This window comes from Panthera pardus, unplaced genomic scaffold (assembly GCF_024362965.1).
Source record: "Panthera pardus isolate Hobbes unplaced genomic scaffold, ASM2436296v1 HiC_scaffold_2, whole genome shotgun sequence".
Taxonomy (NCBI): Eukaryota; Metazoa; Chordata; class Mammalia; order Carnivora; family Felidae; genus Panthera; species Panthera pardus.
Window position 1 is genome coordinate 99,116,674 of NW_026526765.1, and position 16,839 is coordinate 99,133,512.

At 37.5% G+C, this 16,839-nt stretch overlaps 2 protein-coding genes across 8 annotated transcripts in view; one reads left to right on the top strand and one right to left on the bottom strand.

Annotated features, from left to right (window-relative positions):
* The window catches only part of POLK (DNA polymerase kappa), a 73,023-nt gene extending 70,640 nt beyond the window's left edge, over positions 1 to 2,383 (bottom strand). For 2 of the 5 annotated variants that reach the window (XM_019462993.2, XM_019462994.2), the window contains exon 1: positions 2,273 to 2,383. The gene's annotated coding sequence lies outside the window, so the exon portion shown is untranslated. The remainder of the gene's footprint in view (positions 1 to 2,272) is intronic. The other 3 variants (XM_019462992.2, XM_019462991.2, XM_019462987.2) reach the window with 2 other exon arrangements.
* Positions 2,343 to 16,839, top strand: part of CERT1 (ceramide transporter 1) — a 105,414-nt gene continuing 90,917 nt past the window's right edge. Inside the window, exons 1-3 of one of the 3 annotated variants that reach the window (XM_019462997.2) lie at positions 2,343 to 2,425; positions 2,653 to 3,058; positions 8,694 to 8,828. In XM_019462997.2, the coding sequence (XP_019318542.1) occupies positions 2,343 to 2,425; positions 2,653 to 3,058; positions 8,694 to 8,828 (624 nt within the window). Of the gene's footprint in view, positions 2,426 to 2,586; positions 3,059 to 8,693; positions 8,829 to 16,839 lie in introns of those variants that run through there. The other 2 variants (XM_019462996.2, XM_019462995.2) reach the window with 2 other exon arrangements.

Consider the following 16,839-nt stretch of genomic DNA (forward strand, 5'->3'; position numbering starts at 1 on the left):
TCTAGTGGAACAAAATAATATATTCAGTCTAATACATCCATTTAAACATTTATCATGTGCTATGCCCTTGAATAGAAATAATATGTTTGGTGTTCAACAATGGGATTTTCATACATGTTAAATGATTTCTCAGAATGCCCCTTCTCCCACTCCTATAGTTACAAACAGACTACTACAGTGAAACAACTTCCTACTGAATAAAGTGGGAACCTCAGAGATGTAAGTGATTATGGTTACAACCACACAAAACTTAGAAATGCTAAAATATGATAAAAAGTTCAATTTCAATATAAACATATTCTATGCTCTCATGATTCTAAGTTGCATTATGAAGTAGATTTCTCAAATTCACAATCATTCCCTTAAGACTAATGTCCTTTTAAAATTCAGAGCTTAAGGGGCCTCTGGGTGGCTCAGTTGGTAGAGCAACCGATTCTTAATTTCAGCTCAGGTCATGATCCCAAGGCTGTGGGGTCCGGCTGAGCACTGAGTGTGGAGCCTGCTTGGGATTCTCTCTCTCTCTCTCTCTCTCTCTCTCTCTCTCTCTCTTCCCCACTTCCCCCCTAGCTCGCCCTCCCTCTCTCTAAAATAAAAATAAAATGAAAATAAAACCTAGAGCTTTAAAGAATCAAATATTACATCTAACCATATGTATTAGGTAATCAAAAGGGAAAACAAAACTTAATTGCTACAGTATTCAAAATTCTAAAGACATAATTTAGTAATTCAATAAAGAGGAAAATATGCTACATGGGTTTTTTTCTCTTTTGAATGACAACCTTGGGATTTTGTGTTAATTAACAGGTTGCCAAAGTATTTTCTAAAGCGTTATCTCAAGGTTTTATTCATCTGAATGGCTGTTAATAATGATTATTTGATTTTACAATGGAAAAACAATCTGTAACCTATTTACAACAGACTCAGCATCTATAAGCATCAGGCAAATGAAAAGATACCACAGGTCCTTCTCAGACAATTCCTATCATTCTGGTTTTCCCCAAAGATCCCAGTTAGTTGGCCTCTATCCTACCAGAGTTATTTCTGGCCACTGTGCCTTTTCCCCTAGACTCAAAATTTCACTCCCATCCTCAGTCCCTGAAGGGCGCAGGTACTCTAAGGTTTAGTAACGAATTTTGTTGTTGGCAATCATTAGGAAATTGACCAGACGTAAAGAACTGAAGCTACAAAATTAAAGATCTCACAATAAAAATTATCCTTATAATTTATGTAAAAACAGACCAAGATCTACTATATCTTCTTTTGGTCTTCCTAATTCTAGCCTTAGGAAAAAAAAATTTTTTTTTTTAATTTTAGAGAGAGAACGCGTGAACAGAGGAAAGGGGCGGGGGGGGGGGGGAGGGAGAGAGGGAGAGAGAGAGGGAGAGAATGAATCTTGAGTAGGCTCCACCCTCAGTACCAGCCCAACCGGGGAGGAGGGGTGGGTGGCTGGATCCCATAAGCCTGGGATCAATCAGTACCTGAGCCAAAAGCATGAGGCGGACACTCAACAGACTGAGCCACCCAGGCACCCCTTCAATTCTAGTCCTATTTTGTCTAATCTCTTATTATTCAACAAGACTACTGCATTTTGGTTTTTCTCGTAAAATTTCTACTCTACAACCTTCCCTACGTCCCAGACAGAGATAGGTCCGTAGAGATGGTTAACCTAGCTTTCAGGAAGATACTTATTTAAAACTTAAACTCCAGGCTATCATTTCACATTCTCATTTTACTTTTAAAATTCCACAAACGTCATTTATTCTTTGATATCTTCAACTTACTTTCCACAAAAAGGACACTCTGTAAATCTAATAATGCGAAGTACTTGGTCACGTTAGAAGTGACTGAAAATTCTTCCTCTCAAAGGCGGGAAACGTCAAGCGCTAAGTTTAACTTCTCAAGAGCGAGATGAAAGACCGTCAAAATTTGCAGGGGGGGGGGGGTGGGGTTGGCAGAATGAAACCTCTTTCTCACTAGAAAGGTGGCAAACCCCTGGCCCGTGGCTGAAGCAGAAGAGCCCCGTACATCCCCACCCAGGAAAGCGGCTCGATACTCCCCGGCTTCCAGGAAACCGCCATGGAAGGCAGGCCCGGCATCCTCAGCGGAGAGTTATCTCACGTCCGGGCCTGCAAGCTCAGCAGGTTCGTCATAAACACTCTAGACAGAGATAGAATCGTGGCCGAGGAGGTGGGTCACACAACTGTCAAACGAAGCCCTACCACCACTCCACCGGTCCCTAAGGATACGAGCCTTGCTGGCGCGGAACACTCACCCGTTACCTCAGGATCGTGACTACAACTCCCAGGCGACTGAACGGCCCAAGGAGCAGCGTCTTTCCCAGAATGCAACAGAACGGAGACCCCACCCCTTCTCCTTTCTCCGCTCCTCCCACTTTTCTACCCGGCGTCACTCGGGAGAACCGGAGGTAGGGTGCGGGAGGGGACCTCCAGCCCTCGGCGTGATTCGTCAGACGTTGGGAGGGGGACGGGGCGGGGAGCAGGGGGAGAATGGGAGGACGAAGGGGAGGGGAAAGGGGAGGGGAGGGTAAATAGTGGGCCAGGCAGGAAGATGGCGGCGGTAGCGGAGGTGTGAGTGGACCCGTGTCTCTGCAACTGGATTTTCTTTCCCCTTCTTTCCTTTTCCTTCTACGAGATTGGCATTGAGGGTGCTGAGTTCGGGTGGTGGCGCTGGGCGCAGCGCTGGGGTCACGGCGACGGCGGCTGCTGACGGCTGGAAGGGCAGGCTTCCTTCGCCGCTTGTCCTCCTTCCCCGGTCCGCTCGGTGTCAGGCGCGGCGGCGGCGGCGCAGCGGCCGGACTTCGTGCTTCCTCCAGCTCCCCCCGGCGCCGGAGCGGGCACTCTTCCCTTCGCCATCTCCCGACCCTTCACCCCGGCTACTGGGCGCCTCCTCCGGCGCAGCTCAGGGAGCGGGGGCCGGTCTCCCGCTCGGCTGTCGCGCCTCCATGTCGGATAACCAGAGCTGGAACTCGTCGGGCTCGGAGGAGGATCCAGAGACGGAGTCCGGGCCGCCTGTGGAGCGCTGCGGAGTCCTCAGCAAGGTGAGCAGCCCGCGCGTCCGAGGGCCTCCTGCTCAGACTTCACCTGCTGTGAGGCAAGCCGCTGAGGGGATGGGGTGGGGTTGGGCGGGAGTGGTGGACTGTCCCGGGGCGGGGGCTGCGGAATGTGCCTGGGTGCGGGGCTGAGTACTGCTGCAGGAGTGCCCGAGCCGGGGTGAGGGTGGGGGTGGGAGGGAGAAGGGGACTGTCCTGCTCTCCTACCCTGGGGCTCGGCGGCGGTGGCCAAAGACCGGAGAAAACGCGTCCCAGCCCCGAATTCAGTTTGGGAGCGGCATGCGTATCGTGACTTGGGACTCAGAGCGGCATCTGTCCTGGCCATAGGAGCCCGGGTTGGGCAACAGCAGTGTTCGAATGCCTGGGTTTGGGAGCAGTGCAGATCGGACCTCGCAAACGAGGTTAGTTCGGAGATGGAGAGCAGGGTTGGAGGATTCGCTGAACGCGGCTGTGTAGACAGTTGCCGGAGCAACTGGATATGGTGCGGAAAACTGAGGCGGTAAACTATGCCAAGTTAGATACAGTGAGAGATCTCAGGGAAGGTGACTTTTGTACTTTTCCCCTCATCCTATTCCCCAGTTCAGAAAAGAGCTGTCGACTCGGCACGTGATAGGTACAAGAACTAGTCCAAGTAACTTGGAACAAGTCAGAATAGAGGCCAACCTTTATTTAGTCCAGGAAGAACACTGTTAATAATAAAATATTATTGCAGTCAAAGGGCCAGAGTAAGGAAAACACATCTTACCTTTCCTGAAAATTTTAAATACCGTCTTTCAAAATTTTAGCAAAGCATATAGTTGTAGGACTGTAAGGCCAGTTAATTAAATTCGATCAGGCCCTTTTTGAGATGTTTGATTTTTTTCTTTTGGTAATATATGGGTGTTTGCTTGTTTATTCGTTCAAAGTTTGCTTAATAAGATACATATTGCCTTTATTACTTCCTTCTCTCTTCCTGTTAAAGTTTTAGAAATGGCCAGTCCCTCAGCAAGCTGGTCATAAGATACAAGATCATGTGCAGCCTACTGGCTATTAAGAAACCATGCTGCTTCCAGTATACATACTTTGGCTAAGCATTTGGACATTTCTGTGGACTTGTTTCATATTAGGTTTTTCTGTTGTCTTTAGAAGGCTGATGAGAAAGGCCTTAGGTAAGACAGGAGTCTGTCAGAACTAAGACTTGCCAAGTGTTAACTTTTATTTACATAGAAAAATCATGATGTGTGTTGATATTGTGATCATTGGAATTTCAGTGAAAGGCTTTCATTGAAGTGAACCTCCCTAGGGTTTCTTTACATTAAATGTATCTCGTAATTTAGGAATCTCTTGAACACATTGTGTAGTAGATACACATTTTCAGGTGGAATTTCAGAAGGAATTTGCTTCTCAATTCTGGTAGATTCATCACTTTTCCCATTAAATGAGAAGCAGACTTCCAAATTAGTACCCTAGTAGTGGTATTTTATAAAACAGGCTGAACTTTTGACCTATTTGATACCACTGTTTTGGGGGGCGGGAGTAGTGACTGGTGAAAAGAGTCCCCAATACTCTTGAGTATTCACTATATACAGAGCAGTATAGTACACATACCTTATGACAAAAAATGGAAGAGTATCTCTTTGATACTTAAATATGGACAAATGTATTTTTTTTTATCACTTCTCTGGTACGTAAATAACTTTGGTATTGCTGTATATGTAGAATTAGCAGGAATATAGTTTTTGGTATTTTTGTTAACAGCTATGAAGGAAATTTCCCTGAAATTTAGTATATGGTTGTATAAAATGATTTCTGGAAGCTTTTTAATCAGGAGTATTTTATATTGAATACATGTTTTAAAATGTAAAGTACTTCTATATTTTGATCCGTTTGTATTCACTTGGTAATTTACACAAGAGTTAGAACTCAGCAACTGTTCTTTTCCTTCAATTGAATAATGTAGGTAAGTCTCTAATTTGTATCGTTTCTTCCCTTCCAAAATTGAGTGGATTTGGAATGGACAGAGGGGATAAACTTAAATTAGGAATATACCGGCCCTGGGGCGCCTGGGTGGCTCCGTCATTTGAGCCTCCGACATCTGCTCAGGTCTGATCTCATGGTTTGTGAGTTCGAGCCCCACGTCAGGCTCTGTGCTGACAGCTCAGAGCCTGGAGCCTCTTCGAATTCTGTGTCTTTCTCTCTCTCTCTCTGCCCCCCCCCCCACTTGTGCTCTCTCTCTGTCTCTCAAAAATAAATAAATAAATGTAAAAAAAATTTTTTTTAAAGCAATATACCGGTCCTGGGGTGCCTGAGTGGTTCAGTCGGTTTAGTGTCTGACTTGGGCTTAGGTCATGATCTCATAGTCTGTGGGTTTAAGCCCCATGTCAGGCTCTGTGCTGACAGCTCAGAGCCTGGAGCCTGCTTCAGATTCTGTGTCACCCTCTCTCTCTGCTCTTCCCCCACTCATGCTCTGTCTCTCTGTGTCTCTCAAAAATAAATAAATGTTTTAAAAATTAAAAAAAAAAGATATATACCAGTCCAAAGTTTTATTTTGTATATGGTAATTTAAAATACATGGAAATACCTATGAAGCATATTTTCTGTAGAATCACTTCTTAAGCACATAGGTTCCAAAAATACTGGATAGACAATAATTCTAGGTGGTTATAACAATATCAGGGTGGATCATTGATGAGAAAAGATTCATGCCTTAGTGGGAATTGAGAGCAACTAAGCCTGGATAAAATAAATCTCATCTAACTTATTATGAATTCTCTCAATCCTTCAAGGTTTACCTTATCTTCTGTTTCCCCACATACCAAACTGTTGGCTGAAATTCTATCCACCTTTAGAGTTTATCTCAAAAACTATTTTTACCATGAAGCCTTTCTTTATTTTGCCAACCATTTCAGATCTCCTTTCCTTGGGTTCCCATAGTTATTTTATTTGTAACTTGTTCTGACTCTTACTGTAAATGATTTTTTTTTCCTCTTGAAATTGTGCTTGCTGAACTCTTGGGAACAGAAATCTTTGATTCTTCTGCTGTGTCTAGCATATTGCTTTGTCTTTGTTAGTTGGGGAAGAGTGAGGAGACGTTATGAGAAACCAAAAATCTACCTTCTAGTTGTGATAGTAGGAGCTAACATTTAGGGCCTGAAGCTTATGTAATTTAATGGGTCCTCTATAAAAAAGTATAAAATTATGATACACAATTGTTGGGGCCCATTCTGTCACTCTGGAAGAGGTCTGTTCTAGTGAACTGCACTGAAGCTTAAGCTTCATTAGCTCTGCATAACTCTGTCTCCAACTGAGAAAATACTTTGTGCCTGGCAGTATTCTAAGTCTATTCTTGTTTAATCTTGACAACTTTAAGAGGTAAAGTTTGACAAAGAAACAGTAAGCAATTTGACCACAGTCACACCGTTACCAGCCCTCTGAGGGGCGGTAAGTGGAATGAGGCAGCGTTAAGGTATGCCAGTCTAAATAATTTGTATTACAGACAATGGGGAGTTGTCCACATAAGTTTTGGAGCGAGAGGTTCATTGAGATTAATATGTGAGATAAGTAAGCCTATGTGCTTAATAAGTAAAATTATGTAAGTTATGAAATAAATTGCAGAAGATATTAGAGGTAAGGTTCTTAAGCCTTCCTAAGAGCCTAGTAACCTGATAATCATTGTATTAATTGAAAATAGAGAAGAAGAGCCAAATGTAAGGGTTTTATATGAAGGAAAGATGAATAGGAGTTGATGACAGGCTATAGACATTGACAAGGAACAATATCTGTTAAAACTGTAGTAGAGGCATTCATGATTTTTTTCAGCCATTCAAATAATAGGGAAAGGAACTAAAGCACAGAAAAGTTAAATAACTTGTCAAAACTCATCACACAACTAATAGAATCTATCTGATTTTGTATATTCTGTTCTGTCCACATAGTACAGGAGCACTGAGCCAGGTTTGAATATGAATCAGGCTGCGCAAATACCAGTGTAGCCAAGGAAATAGAAACATAAGGAGGAAAATGCACCTTATAAGAGGAGATGAATTCAATTTTACATGTAACCATCATTATTTCAACTCATTGTGTAATTTAATGGTAAGTCACAGGGAATTAGAAATAAGGAAATGGTGATTAGAGAGCTCAGAGGAGAGAATGTATTAAATTGCCAACATAGATAAGCTCTTAGGGAGGGGTTGTAATGATGAACCTTAGAAGATTTAAGAGCTGAAATGTCTCAAACATACTGAGTAGGAAATAGAAAAGTAAAGATTTCTCAATGGGTAAAGAGCCTGAGCCAATGCAATATATTTTTAACAATCCATTTTGAATTAGTTTTTGGCAGATAGTTTTGGAATTAGATAGTTTTTGGAATTGTCTTTACATACATAAAACCCCCAGAGCATTAAAATATGCAAAATCAAGAATTCCCATAGAGGTTACATTTCCGCCTTTACAAGATTATTGATTGTGATCTGTACTGTGCGTCAAGACTTTAGCAACACAGAAACCATTGGTAGGTACTAGAAACTGATAATCCAAGTATGTTTTTGAAAACTAGTTTTTTTAATACACAATATATTATTACTCTTGAATTTAAAAAGTAGATATTCAGAGAAACTTGGAAAATGAATGAACTTTTAAATATGTAGCATTGAGTTCTGTGGGGGAAACAGTAGAGTTGATACAGACGTTTAAAGATTAATGATCTTGTATTTTTACTTTGATGTGGTCATAAATATCATATATGTTTATATATTAGTAACTTACAACCAAAGTAGAATTTGGCCATGATTAGCTTCATACTTCTGTTGATTTACAAAGCTTCATGCAGTACTTGGTGTAAGAGAATGAGAGGCTATATAACCAGACTTTTCTGTTGAATATGTTAATTATGGCAGGGACAAAACAATCCAAGTCTCATGAAGTTGGTGAGGAGGGGAGGATGAAGCACACAAATGAAGAGCAGAATTTTTAACTGAAACAGTTTTATTCCTCAAATATTAAATGGAAGAGAATACAATATTTATTTGTAATTTTGTAAAAATTACTGAAAATCACATCTAGAAAATCTCAACTTTTCACTTTCTACAATTATTTTTTTAAACGTTTATTCTTTTTGAGAGACAGAGCATAAGAGGGGGAGGGGTAGAGAGAGAGAGAGAGAGAGAGAGAGAGACACACACACACACACACACACACACACAGAATCTGAAACAGGCTCTAGGTTCTGAGCTGTCAGCACAGAATATCCTGTTTTATAAAGTGCCAGTTCCAGTCTTTTGGCAATTTTTTAAAAGTTTAGTTGAGAAAGAGAGCACGTGAGTGGGGAAGGGGCAGAGAGAGAGAGAGAGAGAGAGAGAGAGAGAGAGAGAGAGAAAGAGAGAGAATCCCAAGCAGGCTCTGCAGAGAACCCAACACAGGGCTTGAACTCACGGATCGGAGATCATGACCTGAGCTGAGGTCTGACACTTAACTGACTGAGCCACCCAGGTGCCCCTATAATCATTTTGTTTATAATTAAGTTAGAGCTTTTCACATTTTGGTTTTAAATTAGATTGGTTGTTTCAGAAAGTTTGGATTTCTAAAATACTGACTTTTATATTTTGTTTTTCTTTTCCCTCACACCCCATCCCCTTACCTCTAGTGGACAAACTACATTCATGGGTGGCAGGATCGTTGGGTAGTTTTGAAAAATAATACTCTGAGTTACTACAAATCTGAAGATGAGACAGAGTACGGCTGCAGAGGATCCATCTGTCTTAGCAAGGCTGTCATCACAGTAAGTTCCTATTCTTCATTCAACAAGTATTTATTGAGCATCAGCTATACACTAGGAACTTGTTTAGGTCCTAGGGATATATCTGTGAACAAAACAAGTAAAGATCTTTGCCTCTGTGGAGCACAAAGGCTAATACTTCTTTCCATAAAGTTATTTTACAGTGTTTATTACTAGATAATACTACTTTATAAAGACGGGTACTGTATATCTAGTTGTTACAGCAAGCCCTTAAACAAGGGATGCAGAAAAAAAAACATTTGAAGACTTCATATCTGATGAGATAATGACAGTTACATGGTAGGTTATTGAAAAAGGTAAAGCAGAAAACTAAAAAAAAATGTATCTTAACATTTTAAAATTTTAACTTAAAATATGCAAATTTATATTCATTTGCCAGCTTTTTGATGTAATGCTAACACCATCTCTTCAAATGTGAAATTGAGAGAAGTACTTGTAAATATATCCATAATGCATGATTTGCAATTTCCAGTTTTGATTTCTCTAAAGTGAGATAAATGCTTAAAGATAGTTTAAGCATTTAAACTATGCTTAATAGATCCTATACTTAGGTATAGGATCTTCTGACTTTTTTATGTTTTCCTTAATATTTTACAGATGTCTCACCTTTGTCTAATTCAATACCTTTTTAAAGAATGACTCACCTTTATTGAGTCATTCTACTTAGTTTGCATTCAACTTAGTTTACATAGAAACAACCCTCTTTTTGCACTTGTATTCCATAGACTTACCTAATATTAATTAAGTTATGCAAGGATCACAAGTAAACTGGCATAAACAGGTTTGGGAACAACCAACTGATTTGTTAAACATAACTCAACCTGTGAGATCAGAAGTGCTTAAATATATTAAAAATCGCCTACAAGTTGATAGTAGTCAGTATGCCATGGCATTATTTAATAAAAGTAAAAAAAAAAGTGTTGGCTAAAAGGACTGTTAAATGGAGGTCAGTTAAGGGAACTGTTGTCTTAAAATCCAGAAATGGGTATGTTAAAACTTAATGATAGATTATACTGATACTTTCAAAGAGAATTCACATTATGATAAAATTTATATTGCTTGTAAAAATAAAAAGTATACTTTGAATCTGTGTCGATTTCTAAATCTGACTCAGGTATGTATATGTTACACATTTAAGAGAAATCTTACAGTTTTTTTCTGGTTTTTTTTGGTACATTCTGCCCCTCATATATGTTCAAAGTTTGAAAACAAACTTAGTTGAGTGTTGAGTGGGAAAAACCTATAGAGGAATTGTTTGTAAGTATTAAGAATGAAACTACTACTCTCCATTTTTAGGGACAATTTTAAAGAAATATTTTGAACATATAAAAGCTCAGTATTTATTTTGACTTGTATGTTGTACATTATGGTGTATTTTGAAGTTGTTTCTAGTTTTGTATTTTGGGGTTTTATTTCCCTTGAGATAGATTATTGTATATGCTAGAGGACAGAACAGTGGATAGAAACGTGTTTTACAATCTTGAAATGTCCTTCCTCCAGTCTTCCTATCCTTCCTTTTGTATCTTGTCAGATGCTTATTAGCTACTACACTTTGGAAATAAGCTGTTGGTTGATGTGAAAATGGGGATGAATGAAACTTTATCTTTATTGTTTACTAAATAGTAGTATTCCTAGAGTACTATGCTTGTTTCTGCAGAGTTAAATATAGTTTTGAGTTATGAACTATGGTAATAGTGCATGGCTTATTGAAGGAAAAAAATTTTTAGTAAATAATTACATTGCATCTACTCAGAAAAAAAAAAAAAAACCTGTTCTTTGTAGTTTTGTTGTTGTTTTTGTTATACCTATATTTGCCTACAGATCTTTCATTGTGGTATAGGGTCAAAGAAATGGGTGGGAAAAAATGTAGTTTTGTTGTTGTTTTTGTTATACCTATATTTGCCTACAGATCTTTCATTGTGGTATAGGGTCAAAGAAATGGGTGGGAAACAATTTGAAAGAGATGAGGAAGGAATCTAGTGGTGTTCACTAAGCTAAATAGTGGTAGGGAAGGTTAAAAAGATGAACGAGGCAGCAAATTCTGAGTGGTAGTCTTAGAGACTGTGAAACAAGTGGTAAGGAGAAACACAAGCATTTATATTCCTGAACTCCTTCAACTTTCAGTCTTTTCCTTGACTGTGGGTTCACAGGTTCACTGTTCCATATATCAAGGAAGTTATAAAATACAACTGAATTCTATGAGTTTCTGACAATGAGGTTTACAAATAGAACATGCACTTGAGTTAAATAACAAAAATGTAATACTAATTATCTCTGTTAAATAGGTAGCCTTTGCTTTTCTTAAATATGGGCTATGATATATATCACTTCACCTCTGAAGACAAAAAATAAATGGCAGTGTTGAATTTGCTCACATGGCATCTTATAAAATAGATAGTATTCATATGTGGAGAAATCTGGACTTGAATCGTGACTTTGCTGTAACCTTAACATACTACTTATTGGTGAACCTACTATCTGAGCCCACCTTTTCTGATAGAACCTAATTTATTGTTAAATTCGCTCTTATTTTAGTTTAACAATGAAGTCATTCTTAATTATTTTAATCATGTTCTTTAGCTTTGTGATAATGAATTGAGTGAAATACTTTCAAGGAACAAAATATTTCCTGGGAGAATTTGTTACTTGGAAATAATTAATGTGAAGGGATTGAAAGCAGTGGGTAAGAAGAAAAGCAATACTTTTTTCACTTTATGAAAAATGAACTATCTGTTTGTAGAGTAAATGATTATAGAAAGATAAAGTTGAATTTCAGAATTATAATAGTTTATTTATAATTTATTTGCTTAAGATCCAGTCTGTGCTACAAAACTAGCCATGGGAGGTGTTCAATATACGTTAATTGTATTTCTTCAATCAAAAACAATGTTTATGGAATATTTAAACTGTTCTTTATTTTTAAAGTTCTGTTTTTAAATAAAACACTCCTGATAAAAAGATGTAATCTGTGGCATGAAAAAGTGAATGTTTCTCTTTGCTCTTAGTCCTGCACTCAAGGAATAAAGTTACATTTCTGGTGTTTTCTTCCAATAATTTGTATGCCCATACAAGCGTTTGTATGTTTATGTCCTTCATTTTTATTTACACAAATAGTATCATACTAAATCTATTGTTCTTTACCTTATTTTCTTTTAGTATGACTTGGACGTGTTTACTACATTCTCTTGAATTGTATGGATGTACCATATCTTGTTTATATGCCTCCTCCCTTTTTTTGGACATTTAGAACATATCTGATTTTTTACTGAATGACTACTGTAGGAACAAACTTATTTTAAAATTTCTTTATAGTTACTGTCAAATGGCTCTTTCAAAAGAGTACCACTTTTCACTCTTACCAATAATGTATGAGTGTCTCTATTTCCCCATACCCTGAAGTATTGAGGAAGTTAGGTTTTGGCAAATGTTAAAATATTTGTCAATCTACTAGATAAAAATAGTACCTTAATATTTTAAATTGCATTTTCTATTTATGAGATTGAGTACTTTGTTTATAGCTCATTTATATTTCTTTTTCCTCTTCCAATCATTTATTCATCTCTTGTTCTCTTTTTCCTTATTGATTTATAGAAGCTCTTGATAACATGATAATTGGCCATTTATCATATTTGTTGCAAATATTTTCCCCAATTTGTCATTTGTTTATTCTTACCTTGTTTTATAGTCTTCTATAGCCTTACAGAAATTATAATTTTTTACATACTCTTACTGACCTTTCCTTTATGGCTTCTGCATTTAGTTATGTTTAGATAGGTATTTCCTACTTCAGAGACTATATACAATATAATATGTAATTATATTTTCATGTAAAATTTATATTTGAGTTTTATTCCTGTGGGAGTTATTTTAAGCCTAAAGAGTGATAGGGGAATTTAGCTTTTTTATTTTTCGTCAAATGACTATGTATTCTAATGCCATTAATTGAATAATTCACCTTTTCTCCACTGGATTGAAATGTCACCTTCACTATAAATTCCCATGTGTATTTGCAGTTGTTTCTACACTCTCTTCTGTTCACTTGATTTGTGTATTCCTTCTCTTTGTACCATGTTTAAAATTATAATACTAATAGTTTGTCAACCAACAATTCATGATCCTTTCATGAAGATAAAAGAAGTGGTTTGTTTGTATTTACTGAGATAAGATATTTTGGGAATTAGGTAGGTAGAGATATTTGGTATAACGGAAATAGTAATGTCTTTAGAATTGGTTTGCCTAGGGTCTGTAGTCCCAGGTCTCACCTTAGGTATTTGCCTTTGTGTACCTGAAACTTTGTAGAACTTCTTTAATTACCAAATGAATGAAATTCCTATTACTCTTAGAGGTTGGTTATACGTAAGTTTATCCACCAATTTTATGGTTTAATATTTTCAGAAGGAAAACTGAAAGATAGTGAAAATGTTTATGGTTAGATTTTTAAAAATTAAAGCCAAATAGTTCTTAGGTACGTAGGGTTGGAAGAAAGTTGAAAGATTCTGGCAGAATTAAAGAAGCCAATAGAGATGTAAAAGCAAGGGAAGGAAGTGTTCAAAATTGAAGAAAACTATAAAACTAAACAAAAAATTTTAAGTGTTAAAGAGTAATTAGATCTAAAAAGTTTTTTTTTTAATGTTTACTTATTTTGAGAGAGAGAAAGAGAATATGCATGTACCAGTGGAGGAGGGGCAGAGAGAGAGGGAGAAAGAGAATCCCAAGCAGGCTCCATGCTCCACGCAGAGCCCAGTACGGGCCTCGATCTCATGACAGCAAGATCGCAACCTGAGCCAGCATCAAGAGTCGGACGCTTAACTGACTGAGCCACCCAGACTCCCTAAAAATTTTAAAATAAGAAATTATGATACAGAATAATGTTCAGCAAATTAGATATCACCAAAGATGAGTAGTGCCATAAACAATCATTCATTGTACAAGGAACTCCAGATTAGTGAGAAATTAAGAAGTTGGCCTTTTATCAACTGTGTAATTTTGCTACATTGAACTGGTGGAAAGAGGAGGGTGTACGCAAGTATAAGCACGGGATAAAATATTAGTTGATAATTCTCATTCTAAGAACACTCACGTCTGAATTTCTAAAAGAAATTAGAATCTTAGATTATTAAGATAATAATAAGATATAAGATAATAATATAAGATAATAATAAGCTATTCAGTTCATTTGGAAATACTATCTTCTATCTTTAGATAACGAGTGTAACTCCTATAATGTAACTCAAATAATTCAAATATAATAGGAAATATTTAAAATGTTTGGTAAAAGGTTTTTGTAAGAAAAATATAAAAAAGTATATCTATTGAAATGTAGGCCCCAAAATGTCAAAATAATTTGCTCAGAATTATGTAATTACAGAATGTAATTTGTTTGCTAGGGTTACCATAACAGAGTACCACAAACTGTGTGGCTTAAACAACAGATTTATTGTTTGACAGTTCTGGAGACTAGAAGTTGGATCAAGGTGTTATCAGGGTGGGTTCCTTCTGTTGCTTTTGCTTGTTTGTTGGCTATCTGGCATTCTGTTTCTTGTAGATGCAATTCTCCCATGTTTGCTTTTATGTTCACATAGTGTTCTCTCTGTGGGCTTATTCATGTCCAAATTTCCCCTTTTTATAAGGACACCAGTCATAATGAATTAGGGGCCTAGTCTACTCCAGTGTGACATCATCCTAACTAATTACATCTCTGCTACCCTGTTTCTAAGTAAAGTTAGTTTCTAAGGTACGCAGGCCTCAGCATACATATCAAGCACACAATTCAACCCATAATACAAAATAATCTGAATTAAGACTGTAACACAAGTCTCCTGATTCCCATCTGGTGTTATTGTATCCCATGTCATGACATAGGAAAAAACGTATATGTGATGCATTTTATTTTGTGTAAGACTTGCAGGAACATGCCTGTTAAATATTGAAAAAGTAGCTCTTTAAATTTGTGACTTAGTATTAATGCCTTCTCTTAAATTTCTATAATAAATATAGTCTGTATTTTAGCCTTGAAGTTTCCATAAAGCAAGAAATATACAAAATTTTCTAGATTTCCGTGCTTAAAACAGCAAGGGGCTTGTTTTCCTAATTTTCCTGAAGGTCTTTTAAGCTTCACATACACCAGTTTTTATTTAGTATTTTTATTTACCATTATATCTTTTTATTTTTAATGTTTATTTTATTTTTGAGAGAGAGCGCAAGCTGGGGAGGGGCAGAGAGAGAGAGAGAGAGAGAGAGAGACAGATAAAGCAGGCTCCAGGCTCCGACCTGGCAGCACAGAGCCTGACATGGGGCTTGAATTCACAAACTGCGAGATCATGACCTGAGCCAAAGTCAGACGCTTAGCCAACTGAGCCACCCAGGTGCCTATTTAGCATTATATCTTAATTTCCAAAGTGCTTAACATACCGTTCATGGTCTCTGAAGTCACACCAGGGTTTACATTTGGCTCTTCTTACCACCAAAGTTACCTTTGGGTAGGTTACTGAATTGCTCTGAGTTTGACCTTCCTTACCTGATTAAAGATGAAGGGGGATAAGATCTAACTATGGGATGATTATGTGTATTAAACAAAATAACATAAAGGTGCTTGTCCAGTCTTGGCATAAAGAAGGCACCCAGATTTCTTTAAGTTTACTTTGTGAGATACTTATATTTAAAAGAAAGTCTGCAGTTTAAAAAAAAAAAAAAAAAAGGAAAAGGAGAATCTGGCAAAGCCTTTATTAAGGGAGAAAAAGATGCAGGTGACTTATTTGAGTCAAGATATGTTTCACCTCCTATTTCAACATATTCTCATGCATTTCCTATGACCACTTTTCTTCCACCTACTGGCTCTTTCTTTCTCTGTCTCTTCCTTTCTGTCTTTCTATAATACGTATATATAAACACGTTAAGTTTTTATATGCTTTCTGCATGTTCCTGATAGACTTTTTTCCCCTTGTTCTATTTATTATTGTTTTTTTAAGTCATGTCATGCCTTCTTAAAACTCAGATTTATTGAGGTATAATTTACATCCAGTAAAATTCACCCCTTTTACGTATACAGTTATAGCTTTCATCAATGTATACAGTCATGTAATCACTATTACAATCAGGATATAGACAGTTTCCATCACCTCAGAAAGTTCTCTCCTACCCCTTTGTAGTCCATAGACTCCCCATCCCCACCCTCTGGAAATCACTGCTCTTGTAGTTTGGCCTTTCCCAGAATATTATATAAATGGGATCATACAGTAAGTATAAAGCTTTTGGTGTTTGTTTTTTTTACCATAATGCTATTGAGAGTCATCCATGCTGTTGCATGTATCTCTAACTTGTTCCTTTGTATTATTGAGTACTATTCCACTATGTAGATGCACACAGTTAATTATCCATTCACCACTGAGGGATATGTGTTTGTATCCAGATTTGGACTGCTATAAGCAGGCTGCTGTAAATATTCACTATTCACTATGCAGCTGTTTGTGTAAATATTTGCTTTTATTTCTCTTGGGTAGAAAACTGAGAATGGGATTGCTGGGTCATATGGTAAGTGTATGTTTAATTCTAAAAGAAACTGCCAAACTGTTTTTCAAAGTGGCAGTACCAGTTTATATTCCTTCCGAGAATGCATGTGAATTCCAGTTGCTGAACATTTTTGCTGGCACTTATTTTTTACTTTTTGTTTTTTTATTTTAACCATTCTAGTAGCTATGTAGTGATACCTCATTGTGGTTTCAACTTGCATTTTCATAATAACTGATGTTTTACATCTTTTCATCTGCTTGTTACTTGTATCTCTTTGGTGGTATGTACATTCAGTCTTTTGTTTCTGTTTGTCTCCTTTTCAATTACTTGTTTATTTATTTATTTAGAGAGGGAGAGAGAGAATGAGTGGGGGAGGGGCAGAAAGAAAGGGAGAGAGAGAGAATCCCAAGCAGGCTCCACACTATCAGTGCAGACCCCCACGTGGGACTCAAACTCATGAACCATGAAATCATGACCTGAGCTG